This window comes from Pan troglodytes, chromosome 8, assembly GCF_028858775.2.
Source record: "Pan troglodytes isolate AG18354 chromosome 8, NHGRI_mPanTro3-v2.0_pri, whole genome shotgun sequence".
NCBI classification, from domain to species: Eukaryota; Metazoa; Chordata; class Mammalia; order Primates; family Hominidae; genus Pan; species Pan troglodytes.
In genome coordinates, this window is record NC_072406.2 from 20,028,202 (window position 1) to 20,044,346 (window position 16,145).

A 16,145-nucleotide genomic window follows, 5' to 3' on the forward strand; every position below is an offset into this window, starting at 1 on the left:
CCTAAGGCTTAAGGCAATGCTGTATGGCAAAAATGCCAAGAAATTTACATGACGTCCATAGAACTGCAGAACGAACGTCCTTCAGTTTGTTCCATTTCTCAGGGCTGTGTCACGAAGAGAAGTGGCAAGTTTCAAAGTAGCATGGGGAAGTATTACAAAAACCCTTGCTTTCCAGAATTGAAAACACTTACTTGGCCTTCAGCGTCTCCTCCTGGAAATTCCAGTGGGGATCTTCTACCAGCTGTAATTCTCTTAATACCCTTCCAGGCTTGTAGGCTGCGTTGATTATCATGCTAAGAACCTTTTGGGGAAAAAAATAAGCAGACTGAGCTGCAATTGCATTCATTCCTACTAACACAAGGATGCTTTGAGAACCACACCACTGACATTTAGGAACAGCTCGCCATTACACCCACATGAAGTGAAGAACCGTGATTAAGTCTGATAGAACACTTGCCAGGCTAATACTGCGTTGTTTCACCATCCATGGACGAAAAGCGTGGTAAAATCCAATCTCTCTGGCTAGAAAAGTGTGAACCACTCTCTAGAGGGGGTGGCAGACTCCCATTAACTCTTCTAGTTGCAGAAAAGCTGAACCATTTAACCAAAGAGCAATTTATTGTACTTCAACAGGATTACTCTTCAGTTGGATAGGCTACTGAGAATTTCATTCTATTTTTACAGATTTCATAAGGAACTAATGAAACGGAGACAATCTACTCATGCCAACACTTCTGGAGAGGCTTCACATGCTTGCAAGGAGGGTAACAAATTGTGTGAAACTCTCCTCTTGCAGGCTCAATTCATGGACATTTAATACTAGGGCAACCCTCTGAAATGTGAATATTTTAAAAGAGAGTCTGGAATATCCAGCGCCATCCAGTATCATATTTCCCCCATCCACCCCTCACTCCCAAGTCCAAGAAAACAAGCATGTGTCTACCATGGGGCTCAGAAAGAGCAGGCATTTCTAAGAGTTCCAACTGCTGACCCTGGGGAGATACGATGTTCCTGTTAACCTCAGTGAGCTTCTAATGAAAGGGACAAGGACCTCAGACTCCTAAGGTGCTCATCTTTCAAAAAGCAAATCATCATTAATGATTAACATTGATGAGTTCTGGCACATTCCTGGGCTGCTGCTGTTTGGATAAAGACCTTACAGAACGTGAGAGTGCAAAGCAGAGGCCTATGGTGTGGAGTTTCATGAAATGATCCTCTGTGAAGCTCCACTGAGTGACAGTAGCAGGAACAAGACGGGGGAGCACGCAGTGCCCATGCCTCCTGCAGGCTGTCCGGGTGCAGAAGTTGGAAGGAGCACGCCAGGCATGGAGCTCACATTTCGGATTTCAGAGCAAAATACCGTTGAGAGAGCAAGAGATACACCTGAGTGAGATGGGAGACTGGCACTAGTGCCTAAACACACACTATCTTTTAATGGAGACTATTACAAAATAAATGGAAGGAGATGGGAGAATGTGGATGGAATTTGCTTGTCACAATTTTCACGGGTCTGTTGTGTTCTGGAACGTAACCAGCTTGGTTTGCACCCTGATTTATTTCTGAAAACAACAAAGCTTTCTCAAGTTGTAACTAAGGATTCACTCTTAAAATACTTTATACTACGCGGTCAGCCCGGCGACGGCCTTTTCTCTGCCTGGGTAACATTTTGCTATGTTCCAAGGGCCTCAAAGCTACCCACCAAGAGAATGTGGCTTGCCAAGGTGCTAAAAAGCCATGACAAGGCGGTACCAGCAGTTTTGTTGCGTTTGTGTTTTCTGTATTAGAATAATCATCTGATTTTATTGTTTACTGTCAGTACAATTTACCGAAACTCAGTTTAAAAATAAATCTAATTAGAACTGACTGCAATAATGCACACAGTGTTTATCAACAGACAATAAAATTTCAACAGATTCTTTTCATTGGGTTTCGCTGAGAAAACCCCAGAGCTGCATGTTATTTGCTGCATATCGAGATGCATTTTGACTGTGAAAAGAAAATGCCTTCTGGAGTTCAATTCAGCCTGGGAGCAGGCAGCAATTAAGTTATGAAAAGCATCAGATATTGAATGTTTTTCCCTTGGCTTTTCTTGATGCCACATCATCCGTCTCCAAATTCAACAAGCTCTCTATAAAACTTTGGAATTGTGAGCTGAATAATTTCTGTGCACATGACAATGTCATGTATTATAGTTACCTAATGAAAATAACTAAGTGGACAGCTGCTATGACTAGCCACAGTTAGACTGAATTATTGTGCTTTGCAAAACACTGGAGTTCAGTTCATTATGTTCTTGATCAGAGAGGGTAGCAGGGAGCCTGCCCCTGCCCCCAAACTAATAGGACCTTAGGTGTCTCATCTTCCTCCACTGATATGGTTTGGCTGTGTCCCCACCCAAATCTCATCTTGAATTGTAGCTCCCATAATTCCCATGTGTTGTGGGAGGAACCTTGTGGGAGGTAATTGAATTGTAGGGGTGGTTTCCCCCATAATGTTCTCGTGGTAGTGAGTAAGTCTCATGAGATCTGATGGTTTTATAAGGAGTTTCCCTTTTTGCTTGGCTCCCATTCTCTCGTCTGCTGCCATGTAAGACGTGCCTTTTGCCATCTGCCATGATTGTGAGGCCTCCCCAGCCATGTGGATCTGTGAGTCCCTTAAACCTCTTTTCCTTTATAAATTGCCCAGTCTCAGGTATGTCTTGATCACCAATGTGAAAACGAACTAATACATTCCCCCACCTCATTTCTCAGCTCTTTTACAGTAAAATCCTTAAGAAGAGTCTACACTCAACAGCGCCTTTTCCTCTTCTTCAGTCCTCTCTGGAACCCAATCCAATGGGGCTTTTCTGTGTCCACAATGTCCCTGAAACTGTCTTATCCAGATGCCTGGTGAGAGCACATGGCCTAAAGGCTGGGCAGCTCTGGCTCTGTTCTCACCCTGCCGGCAGGGAATTCCCTGTCTTCCACCTCACTCTCTGAGAGCCTCACCTCCCAACAATGGCCAGGGCAATCCTTTCAACAGGTCAGATCAGGCCTTTCCTCTGCTCTGTTCTTCTCTTAGGATTGTTCTTCCTGGGGAAACCCTTCCAGACCATCCCTCCCCATCCGGGTCTTTACTCCAAAGTCCGTATCAGAAAGGTCTCTGCGAGTATCCTCTGTACACAGCACATTCCTCCCTTCATTCTCCGGCCTCTCATGGATAACGTGTCTTATTATTAGTATAGGATTATTCCGTAATTGGCTTATTTGTTCACCGTCCACCCCCACTAAGACATAAGCAGCAGGAAATCAGGGACTTCATTCTGTTTGCTGCTGTATCCACGGTAGATGCAATCATAACTGGCAAGAGTAGGTGCTCTATAGATATTTTTTGAATTAGTTCAATAATTTCAATATGGGCTCTGAAATTAAAATTATTCTGTTCATCTAAAAATTAACAATAAATTCACTCCAAGTATTTGATACCATATAATCTACGTGAATGGAGGCTCAGGAGTTATCATTTGCTACTGCTTTTCATTGCTACAAAATCTTATCCTATGCTCTGATAAGAAAGTTCATCAAATTTATCTTGTCTTCTCTATGAGAAAATAATAAAGAAAAGCCGACGTGCAAAAAAAAAAATGTGCACTTTTCCTTTGCCAACCTTCCCTCAGCACCCCAGACTGTGTGAGTGTGTTAAAGTTCACACCCACCCGTAAGCCTGGTACATTATTCTTAGTGGGTTAACTAATGTTCAGCATAAATTGAAAACAGCAGCAACAAAAACACAGCAGAGTATCTTCAAGAGGCCTGTCTGCATCTGTCTTTGATTCCGAGGACTGACTTCGCTGAGGTCAGCTGGGTAAGACATTCCCTCTGTCCAATATCACTTGGAAAAGTCCTCGATACGAGACCATCATTCCTACTCCCTCAACACCTCCCCTGGGTGTTACCGATAAACTTACGACTGCTTCGAAGAATGAAAGCTCTTCTCCTACCACCAAGTCTATGAACACTGAAGGCTGCTTGGGGCAGCCGACTTTCAGGATTCTGACCAGAAAGCTTTCTAGTTTTTAGGTACATGTTGTTGTGAGTGATAGCCCAGGACAAATGCTCAGAGCTCCACAATGAAGGGGAAATTCAAACAGCACATGACAGACTCCCCAGATGTGAGAGCCAGATACCCCAAACAAAAAGACGGAGGGAAATCGCTTAATGCATCAGCCACAGGGGCAGAAATCGAAACCGTAAATAACAGCTGAGGCCAAATCCCAAACCACCAGGTCCCACTCGAAAGATCCCAAACTGCAGGTGACCAGGAGCCAGAGTCACCTGAGCCCTTTGGGGGTCGGAGGTCACATCACTGTTTGCAGTGGGGCGTCTCTGACTCAGGGCCGGGGGTCCGGGGCACACCACATTCCGGTCCAGGGGTGCTGCACCACTTCTTTGATTCTGCTGATCTACGCCTTCACACCCAGTCTTTGGACCTCAGCTGAGTGCCCTGGTCTCACCAGCATCTCAGCAAACGGGGTGGAGAGTTACACTGGAGCAAAAAAACAAGCCCTGAGAAGCGCCTCGTTGCAAAGCATCCTGGGTGCCAGGCTTCCCGGGGCTTTCTCTGAACTCTTAAGCACCAAAAGAAGAAAAAAGAGAGCAGAAAATCAGGCATTCTATTTCTACCTTTCTATAGAAGGTTACAGCTCATCGATTTCCTTTCTATAAACGTTCCTCTCTTAAGCTCCTGAACCTGGACTGCCAAAAAGCAGCACACAGGACAGGCCAGGTCTGCCACCGAGCAAACACAAGTGGAGAGCCCCTGCCTGCTCAGCACCCCCGAAACTCATGCGGAAAACCCACAAAGGGGTGCCCACAGATGGCCCACATGAAAGGCATGTTTCTCTTTTTTTCTGAAAAACAGAAGTTAGATACTGTCACTGACATTTACATACTGATATTTTAAGCCAAATAAATTCTAAGAAAAACCACAAGGCTCCCCAAGTCTCCGAGAGCCACCCTGGGATTTTCTCCAAGGACAATGTCCCCCCACCATGATGTGTGGAGTCCCTGTGAAGGCAGAGGCTCCATCGCCCTGCCCAGGTGCGTGTTTTCAGAGTCGTTTCTGCCAGGACCGCTTGGCTGGTCTGCTCTCACCTTCATCATGGGTCTGTGTCTGCAGCTGAAACAGTCACTCCAGGACCCACGGACACGAGTAAATAGATTAGATGTTCCGCTCCCCGTTGGCCTCTTGTGCCCAGGCTGGCTCACTCGTTTGCTTTCTCTTTCACACACAGACACTAGCCTGATACACTGTCTATAAAGTGAGGACTACAGGCCTGGTGATTCATGAGATGGTATGTAAATTACAAGGCAAAAATTTCCTGAACACCTCGTGCAATGCAAAGGAACACAAAGGCCGACAAGATTCTTTTGGTCATAGGAGGCGAGCAATCTCCTGATATGACATAGATCATGGTTTATCTCTCTTTTGGGGACCCTGGTATTCCGGGAGAGGTTGGGGTAGAAGGATTTGGGATAGAAAAAGATGATCCCAATGGACAATGACCCTACTGAGCATGGACACGTGACTTAGGATAAACAGCATCACCACTGCCTGTGCCTAACAACTCCACCCTCCATGCAACTGGGCATGGGCATCCTGTAAAAGGCCCAGCATGTGAGGGGTGGTCACCAGCTGGGCCTGTGCCTCCACGCCAAGGCCTGCTTCGTTCTGAGTTTGCTTATGGGGTACGTCTGGACCTCAGTGGACCATTGAGTGACTCTGGTTCCAGCTTCTCCCAGGTCCCCTACCTCCCCTCGCTGCACCCCCTCGAATTGAGGCCAGACACGCTCGTGGTCCTGCCAAACCCCACTCAACTCTAACACCCATCAAGTGAGTAGAGCCATGCATTAAAGACCACTTTTGCCAGAAACTTCGTCCTCTCTTACAAAGCGGTCCACTCAGACAGAACCCAGAACTGGACTCTGCAGCCTGCACTGAGCCTTGCCAAAGACCATGTCTGCATCCACACCCCGAGACGTCTATTTCTGGCAGAACAGATCAGGGTGAACCGCTCTCACTGCACATCTCCTACACATAAAGTGTTCAAGTTCCTAATAACACCGATGGCCAGGAAAAGCAATGCACTCTGTCTTTACTTCCATTACCTCGTTCTCTTTAACTAAAATGAAATTTGAAGCTACAGAGGTTCTGGTACTGAAAGAGGAGCATTAGCGTAAATATTAGCTTGGTGGCACTTACATTTTTCTTGCACTCACAGAACTGAAGCACTCACCTACTTTTTTGTTTTGTTTTGTTTTTCTTTCTTCCTGCCACATGCATTTTTCAAACATCAGCAAAAAACTAGTTTTGTCATTAGAAAACTGCTCTGGACTCGGCTTTAAATTTGGCCGCTGGCACTTATCGGAGAATTGATCAGGGATAACCACTTCTGACTTAAACAAATCATTTAGTAAAGTAAAACAGCCAGCCCCTCAAGACAGGCTGAAGCCAAGGTCATCTTGTGTGTTAACAGAGCTGGCAGATAAGGGAAGGTGTCATTTCAACAACGGAACATGTCACGTGAAACAGGCTTGCAGGCAGCTTCAAAGAAGCCCATCAGCTCTCTGTATTTTTGTCAGTTGTTGTGTCCTCATCCTATCACTCACAACAAAAACAGGCAGAAATACAGGCAGACAACATTGCCCTGGTGGAAATCCATTCACAGACTGACAGCTGTGGCAGACGGAAGAAAGTCAATTCTCACTCTAGGGTCCTATTTCCGATGGTGGCAGAAATTCTTGTGTGTAATCCTGGCTTGATTTCTGTTTGGATTGAGTTTAATATCTGCAGGGATCTCCAATCTGTGCCAGTTTATTCGCTTAGTGGCCCTGCTGCTTAACCACACCGTGGAGCCCTTCCCAGGGTGTGGCCCTCCCAACTCAATCACCCTTTCTCTTTAGCTGTGAGTTTCTCATATATGGAATCTACTTGCCACTTAGGCTTAGTGAGATGCGTACTGTTCGATTTCAAGACCAAATGCAGAAATGAGCTATTTACAAGGAAGGCAGCTCCATTCTGCTGCTAAATGAAGATGTGTATGAAGGCCCTGGTACAATGGCCGGGCCTGCAACAGACTCTAAACACGAACAAGGGCCCTTTCTGGGTCCAATCCTTGCAGTCTGCACATTTCAGGTGCTGTGAGGATCCTCTCCTCTTCCCTCCTTCATCACCCGCACCCCAGATGCCCCAGCCTTGTTCCTGCTCCTCTCCCTACCAGGGGCAGGCCACCTGTTCCGCAGTCCCCACAGATTGCAGATGCCTCCGGTGTGATCTCACAGCGTGTATGCCAGGTCCTGTCCTGGAACCTGGGACCACGTGGCTACCTTCTATTTACACACTCATCTTTCCCATCGACTAGACGCTCATGTGGGCCAGGGACCACCTGCTTAACATTCTACATGCTCCCAAATAAATGACCACAACAATAGCCTTATCGATTTCTGACAGGTTTCTTCTAAACTGTAACCTCTACTTCCTCTCTCAAGCAGATGTTTTTTTAAATAAAAAGGTCTTTAACTACGAATAGCACTGATGACCAGGAAGAGAAAATGCCCTCTGACTTCGCTTCAATGGCCTCTTTCTCCTCAAGTGAAATGATATTTGAAATCACACCGAGGCTCTCGTGTGGAGGGAAAGCTTGAGTCTCGCATCCCTCTGAGGGTGCCCTATCCATAGATTCAAGTCCAAATCCCTTAAAATATCAGAGAAGGCCTTTCACAAGCAGGCCCCATCCAATTTGCTCCATCCAACCTCACACTGAAGCATCAAGGCAGGCCAGCTTCCTGTTTTTCTTCTCAAAATCTAATGCACCCTTTTATGCCACGGTTTATCTCCAGCCTAAGTTCCTAAGCTCCAGCCATACCTGACTTTCCTTTCTGAAACACACCTTGAATGCCCACCTGTGTGGCCATGCCCACGCTGTGCAATCAGGATCCTACACACTCTGCCTAAGCCAGATGAAATGTCACTTGCCATATATTTGTCCTGCACTCTACTCCCAGGACACTGTGTTCCTGCCTCTCTCTCGGGCCCCCAACTGTACATCAAGCTGAGGATTACATCATCTCCCTAACAAGAGCAGGAAACCCCAACAGGCAGAAGGCAGAGCCTATTTCTTTTTTAATCCAATGCTTCCAATGGTGCCTGGCTCCTCAAAGTTACCTGACAAACATTTGTTCAATGGATCAATGGATTACTGTGCCTGCAGAATTTTAAGAAACATTCATCATGGTACAGTGGATATCCATTTGGTATCCTTTCTTCAGAGAAAGCACGGATACGTGTAAGAAAAGAGCAGAGATAGAGTTCCAGGAAGAGTTTGGAAACTATTCCAAATTTCCAATCTGTCTCCAAGCACTGTCTGAGGCTATGCTAGAAAAATGCAATGGAGAAGAAGCCTTCATCAACATCCTCAGGATTCACCTGTCTCTGCAGGTCGTCGCCCGAAGGCAGCAGGAGAAATGGGGAGCCACAGCCTCCAAGTGATGGGCCTGGATGTGACCCATGACACAAACCTCGTCAAAGTACCTGGAGACCATTGAAATACTTACCATTACCTCCCGTGTGCAGGTACCAGGTGCTGGGAAGAGACGGATGAAACAAAAAGATGGCACAGCACCATGACCCGGCCAAGGAGCGCCATTCTCGGTGATTAACACCCTCTGCTGCCTCATGAAGTCCTCTGTGCCATTCCAGGCTGGTTTACCTCTTTGGAAACCTCAACTCCAGTCCTAGGCCCTCACTCCACACACAATATTCCCTCTGTCTTCCCAAACACTTCATTCAAATCTAGTGCAATGTTTCCCCCTAATTCGAGGGAAGGCAGATGTGTGTCCCTCCCTCTAGATGGGGAGCCTTTCATGGGTCAGAGCATCATTTTCCCATTTGTGTATCTCTGGCTTCAGCCCACAGGATGGAGAGAACGGAGGTCTCGGTAAATGCCAACTGAACTGCTTCCAATGTCTATTCCCTCCTTCAGAAACTGAGCCCACAGCTTTTTAAAAAATCCTGTTAAAATAAGCCAAGGTGATTGTGCACGGGCTTTACCTCTTTAAGAACCAGCACGCATTTGCCCGGTCCCACCGACTGAGGTAGCTCTGCAATCCTTCCTTTGTTCAGGTAAGGGCCTGAGAAACACCTGTGGTTGATGAAGAGCTGAGGACAGCAGTATTTCCCGTTGACGGTTCCTGCAGGGGACAGCAACATAGTCCATGCTTAGGACCACAGCCCCAGACCCTAGGGGACCCCTAGACCCTTGCTTCATCCACATGGTCAGGGAAAAGGACCACACAGAGCTGTCCGAGGTCTTGGCTGATGGGGAGTCAGGCGTAATAAAAGCAATGGGACCCAAAATGAACACAATAACCGTGACAGCCAGTGTCGTTAGAACTGTAATTAGGAGGCCACACTCTAGTTCCAAATCGTGACAAAGCAGCAGAGAAAAACAGATGATTTTCTTCTTTTGAGAAAGAGGCGCTGTGTCCTAATAGCAGGACATTTTATATCCTTAATGATACCTTAGAAATTCTGATGCATTTTTCCAGATTGTATGAATCTGGTGTTCATCATGCCACACAAGTGTGTCAACTTCACCACACACAGAAGCATGCATGTGCCTACAAACAATATATGATATTTTAAACATATTCCACAAATTATTTCCTGCAAGATATTGTTTGTTTGCTTAACAAGAAGTTTCTGAGATATATCCAAGTTGGTAAATGCAGATCTAGAAAGTTCATTCATTTTTTTACTTCTTTATTTGACTCTATTGAATTAATGTAGCATCATTTAGCTGTCTAGTCTCTTACTGCTGGATATTTAGTTGTTTCTACTTTTTCAGGACTGTCAACAGTGCTTTCATGAATATGATTGTGAAAATCTTCTACACGTGGGCAACAGAGTCTTGCAGGTGGGTAAGAAGAGTGGGCCAGCTAGGCCACAGGTCTGCGTATCTGTATCTTCAGTTTTACTAGACATGGCCACGCCATTCTCCACAGTGACTACCCCAATTGACACTCTTGTTAGCACCATGGAAGGGCTCCTGTAGTCCTACATCCACCCCAACAATGGTTCCTGTTGCACTTCTCCACTCTGCCAATCTCAAGACGGTGAAGTAGACCTCACTGCAGCTTAAGTGTGCATTACCTGTATTCTTCTTTCAACTCAGAAAGGGAATAGTGAGAGCTGCTGATCTTGCTGTCTCCAATGCCATGGGCAAGCAGAATAATTAAATGATAAGACCTCAATCTAAAGTTTCTTTCTTACAGGTGGTGGCTCATGCCTATAATCCTAGCACTTTGGGAGGCCGAGGCGGGTGGATCACCTGAGGTCAGGAGTTCCAGATCAGCCTGGCCAACATGGTGAGACCTCATCTCTACTAAAAATACAAAAATTAGCCAGGCATGGTAGCATGTGCCTGTAATCAATCCATCCTGGGTGAAAAGAGCAAAACTCTGTCTCAAAAAAAGAAGAAACTTTTTTGTTTTGTTTTGTTTTTGAGACAGGGTCTCACTTTGTTGCCCAGGCTGGAATGCAGTGGCGCAATCTCAGCTCACTGCAACCTCCACTACCTGGGTTCAAGCAATTCTCCTGCCTGAGCCTCCTAAGTAGGTGGGATCACAGGCATGCACCACCATGCCCGGCTAATTTTTGTATTTTTAGTAGAGACAAGGTCTCACCACGTTGGCCAGGCTGGTCTCGAACTCCTGAGCTCAAGCAATCTGCCTGCTTCAGCCTTCCAAAGTGCTGGAATTACAGGCATGAGCCACCATGCTGGGCCAAAAGTTTCTTAATGTCTATAAATGTAGAATGAGGTTTCACTTTTGGCTAAGGGAGTCACCGCCCCCACCCTGACTCTACCCAAGCTCCAAGCTAAGCAACACTCGCAGTGGAATTTCTGCAAAACCACTGCTATTAATCTGGGATGGTAATTTAACAGTCTAGGAAGGCTTGCTCTCATAAAGACTTCAACTAGGAACCAGCAGAGGTAGGAAGCAGAAATGTTATTCTTCTGGATATAAAAGAAAAGGAGTAAAATTACAATTATAGACTATGAAAGGGTAGCTGGCATGGTTCTTTTAAAACCATTCTAAAGTTTGAATTATATAAAACAGGAAAAATAATGAAGTCCACAGCTGCATTTACATGGAAATTTTTTGGTAGGATTACTCTGCCTTTAGATTACCAGGCCTGCAGAAAAACAAAATTTTAGTTAAATCTACTTATAAAACTGCTCTTTACTACCAAGATAATCTGCTAGTAGGATTCTTCCATGACATGTTGGCTTTAATCCTGGAATTCAGAGCAGGTTTCATTTTGGCTTAGAGAATAGACTTTTTAATCAAGTCTGATAATGTACAAACATGTCTATTACCAGACTTGATGGTCAGAGGGTAGCTCACAAATGTATTTCCAAAGATTATTGTAAGATGTAAGACTTTACACATTAAAAAACATATATTATTCACAACCAGCTCTTTAGAGGGTTTTAAGGAACAATTCAAAAGCTCAGGGCGACTTAAATACTAACAGCAAGTGGAAAAATGCAAGTGGAACGGAAATAAAATATCAAAAAAGAAATTGCCTAATGAGATGATATTTTCAACTCTTTCCTTTTCCCCATGATATGCAGCCCTAATTTGGCTCCTAATTTGCAAGTCACACATAAACCCTTTTTCTATAGACTAGAACTATCTAGAGCTACTGGCCAAGAAGCAGAAAAGAAGAGGCACAGAGAATTTAGCTTAGAAATTTTTCTTTTTAAAAAGTAGGTATCCGTTCATGAGTGGCAATGGAGAAAAACAGAATAGGCTCAACGTTGAGATGTATTCATATCGACCTAGAAACCTATACATGTCTCTGCTCCCGGCTGCACAGTGGGAAGGCACAGAGACCCCCTAAATGGGACTGATTACCTGTGGTGTCCAGGTGAGGGAATAAACAAAGGTCATGAGGTATTTTCTTAACAGGCACTGTAGGCGGCAATCTGTCAACAGAGAAAATAAAACTATCAGGGACCACAAGCTTTAGAAGGAACTACTACATTCCAAAGTCTTATCATAATTTAAAAGGGCTCTTCCAGAAATCTCAGATAAGAGGACCATAGAATAGAATATGTGTATGGGAGCAATGCCAGTAAGACCAGATGAAAACAGCATTTCAGAAAAGTTGTTGTCCAATTCTTTGGATGGCCCAAGAAAGCCTGAGACATCTGCCCCTGAGCAGCTGGCCCTGATCAGTGAGTTTCTTCCAGGTCACTTCTGGCCTTATCTCTTGCTATGGAATTGTAATACTGTCTTCAATTATATTTTAAACATGAAGAAACATTATCTTACATTTGATTAAAGTCAGACTTTTCCACTTCGATGTCTAATTGAAAACCACTTTCCACTAACCTTTGATTTCTGACCTCCGGGCCCGCGGGAGTCATGGCCACACTAAAAATAAGGCCTTAAAAGAAAATCTATAAACTGGCATATCTTAAAATGTAACATAGGCTTATTCCAGGACAGAGCTCTGTTATAGTTCAGTAAAAATGTTGCTGAATAAATATGTGTTTTACAATGTAGCCTTAGGGGAAAAGAGGTGAACTAGGTTTCACAGGGGTGTCTAGGTTGGTGGCATAGAAACCACATGGTCGAAAAGCTCCTTAAGCTCAAAGTCAACCCTTACAAGAGATCTTAGCAAGGCCATCTATGGAGTGGTTCTCCAAGAGGGGTCCTCAGGCCCACAGCATTGACGCTACCTGTGAACTTGTTAGAAATGCAGATTCTTGGGCCCCATCTCGGACATTCTGAATCAGAAATATTGAGGATGGGGCCCAGCAATCTGTGTGCTCCAAGCTCTCTAAGTGACCAAGGCATGAGAAAGGTGAGAACCGTTAATCCACGGGCTGTGCATTTAGGAGTGATGGATTCAAGTTTGGATTCAGTCACAGGCGTGTTATGAAATCTCTCTACTTCCCCATCAGGCGGATAACATGGAGTCTGGTTATGAGCCAGATAAACTGCATTTAGAAACGAACCCACAAAAAAATACCTACAGAGCTGTTCTTCTCATTCAAGTAGTGCAGTTACAGTTCAATTTCATTTTATTTGAATTTAAACTCGACTACTGCATGTGAAAAATGCTGTTTTCACCTGTCTTTCCATCAGTGTATTTTTATTTACTTAAGAAAGCAGAATCACTTGGCCTGGAATGTACATTTTGGCGTATTTTAAATATTTTTCAATATCTACAAATGTTACTAGCAGTCACAACTATTCAAAAACACACTGCCTGCCTGGACACACTTTGCTAACACCCTCTTTCCACATAAAGTCACAACTGAAATAGGGGACACCCTGTTTCCACAGAAAATCACGACTGAAATGGGGGACAGGGCATAATCTGTATTTGTTCAGCCTACAACTTAAGGCCTACACTTCTTTTCAAATGGAACCTAATTTAATCTTTGTAAGTACCCCCAAGCCAGGGCACTGAGGGGCAGAGAATTAATGCCACTTGCTCAGGTTCACTCAGCAGAGCTGGGGTTGGACTGAAGTTTTCTGCCTCCCAAGCCTGGGCTACTCTAGGAGAGGTGAGTAAGCAGCAGCACTCTGAGTGTGGTGAGGGGCTGCGACTCGAAACTGCACCTGCCAGGTGGGGCCCCTGCAGACGCTGAGAACTACGGACACAGACAGCGATTTCTCTCAGTGTGTAGGTCTGGGACACTCCCCAGGTATGTCGAAGTGGAATAAAAAGTGAGCCATGGGAATCTGGACTGTGAGTGCCTTGGGGAGCAGGCAATGTGTCTTGCACATAACAGGTACATAACAAATAACAGTCACTATGTTTTACTGCTACCTCTACTAGGGTGCTATTTGTTAGATAACTCCAATAAAAACAGCCATGCTTCCCATCCTCCAAAAAGACACTACAGTTTATCGGTATACAGTGTAGTCTGGCGGGGAAAAAAGCACGTACTGTTTCTCTGGTTGCACGACTGCAATCTTTCTCTTCTTTTGTGCTGTAGAAAAGGCAAAAGGGAAAAAGAAAATCAGCTTTGTTAGTGGGGCAAGTCCATTTTTAAAAATAGGTTATAAAGCAAATAGGTACCCATTTTAAAGTAGCAATTTAAATGCTGAAAAGTTATGTCATTCACGCCACAATTTCCTATCAGTTTCTTCTAGCATAGGATAGACGTTAACTCACCAGATGTCAGATCTCAGTACAACTTAGTTCATTTAATCTTATCATTACACTAGCTACTTTATTTTTAAATGTGCATTTAAGAAAGCAAAAGAGTACACCTGTTGTACCTCACATTAGCACACATGTTCAGATCAATTGTTGCAAGCAGTTATCCAGAATGATTTTTTTCCAATAAAAATTGTGATGAAGCAAATGATGTTACTATCACAGCACACTCCCAAGGTGCTGTCAGAGGCATGCATTTCAACTAAAACATGTTATTCACAAAAGGAGAACCAGTAGCTCGCAAATATGCCTGGTCAAATATTGACATAAATGAGCAAATAGTGATTTCTTTGGATAAGAACATTTCCAGTTTATATTTGTAACTGATTCAGATCACCTTAACAAAAATAGACCAAAGCTTTTGGCATCTACTAACTTTGGCTCAGATAATCCTACATCTTCCAACATAAGCATAAATTAATTCCAACAAAACTTCTAAAGCTGCTAGAGTCTGGCAGGTTTGGAGTTGGAGTTTGCCTCTTTAAAGCAAAATGTATGTGCAAGAAATGCAAGCAAAAATAAATAGGAAAAATACTCAATAAGATCCCGCTACTCTTGACTATCTGATATTCAATTCCAGTTACTACTACAAAAAGGTCCAGACTTAGGATCTCTCAGGTGAAAAATGAGTTTGGAATACTTGTCTCCCCTGGTCTTTGTTAGCGGGGTGGGGATGCCTGACCCCCTGGGAAAGAGCCAAGCACAACAGACAGATCCAAAATCCTAAAGAAGGAGGAAACTTCACAGTGTTCACCTTAACCTGTATATGATTGTGCTCCAGAAAAACCCAAAGCACTTGCACCCTCCCAAATCCATGTGAAGAGGGGAGGAAGAGGATCTAGGACACCAGGTTCTGTTTGAGGGACAACAAGGACAGAGGGGATTGGAACCCCAACCCCAGGACAACACTCAGGTTGGGGAGAATCTATTGGCCATGCTGGCTGAGCAAGGTCAGAATCTGCAGCTTTTTTTTTGTGAGACAGAGCGGAGTATCGCTCTGTCACCCAGGCTGGAGTGCAGTGGCGTGATCTCAGTTCACTGCAACCTCCGCCTCCCGGATTCAAGCGATTTTCGTGCCTCAGCCCTCCGAGTAGCTGGAATGACAGGCATGCACCACCATGCCTGGTTAATTTTTTGTATTTTTAGTAGAGATGGCGTTGTGCCGTGCTGGCCGGGCTGGTCTCGTGCTCATGACCTCAGGTGATCCACCCGCCTCGGCCTCCCAAAGTGCTGAGATTATAGACGTGAGCCACCACGCCTGGCCAGAATCTGCATCATTTTAAGAGACAGGGGAAAAGAATGTCCCTGGGATTAAAATAATTATTGTACACTCCATGTTTTAGAAATATTTTTAAGTAAGGGGAAACGATTACTCCAACTGAATCAGATCCATTGGGCAAGATGGTTTAGGAAAAGGAGAATCCCATAGAATCCAGCTGTCTCTAATCTGAACTACCTGCTTGTTTCACACACATAATGTCCTCTAGTGCTCTTAATAATGCTAACTAGAGGAGCCCTGAAACTCTGTCGCCATCAGGGAATGTGAAGTCAGCTATGCAATGGAACTGTGTTTCCAGCAACGTTGTGAGAGTCTACAGAAGTGGCCACAGAACAGGCTGTTAGGAAGAAGTAAAGTTGGTGTCTAAATTCCATCAAGAAAATGTCAGAGACGGAATCTCTTTAACAGTTAAAACCTGTTATCTCTAAGGACTCATCATTTTAAATAACACTTCTGATATGCATTAGGGTAGAATAATAAACGCAATGATTTATTAGGTTAGAAGATTTTTAAATGGTACCATTTTGTGACAATAACCTACAAAAATATGTTAAAACACACTATTGGCCAGGCGCGGCCAAAGTGT

General features: G+C 44.4%; 1 protein-coding gene across 11 annotated transcripts in view; it reads right to left on the reverse strand.

Annotated features, from left to right (window-relative positions):
• Nucleotides 1-16,145, reverse strand: part of SFMBT2 (Scm like with four mbt domains 2) — a 254,614-nt gene that overhangs the window by 30,072 nt on the left and 208,397 nt on the right. For all 11 annotated transcript variants that reach the window (XM_063780421.1, XM_063780426.1, XM_063780429.1 and 8 more), the window contains 4 exons: nucleotides 14,008-14,050; nucleotides 11,958-12,028; nucleotides 9,088-9,227; nucleotides 192-301 (listed from right to left, as the gene is read on the reverse strand). In XM_063780421.1, the coding sequence (XP_063636491.1) occupies nucleotides 192-301; nucleotides 9,088-9,227; nucleotides 11,958-12,028; nucleotides 14,008-14,050 (364 nt within the window). The remainder of the gene's footprint in view (nucleotides 1-191; nucleotides 302-9,087; nucleotides 9,228-11,957; nucleotides 12,029-14,007; nucleotides 14,051-16,145) is intronic.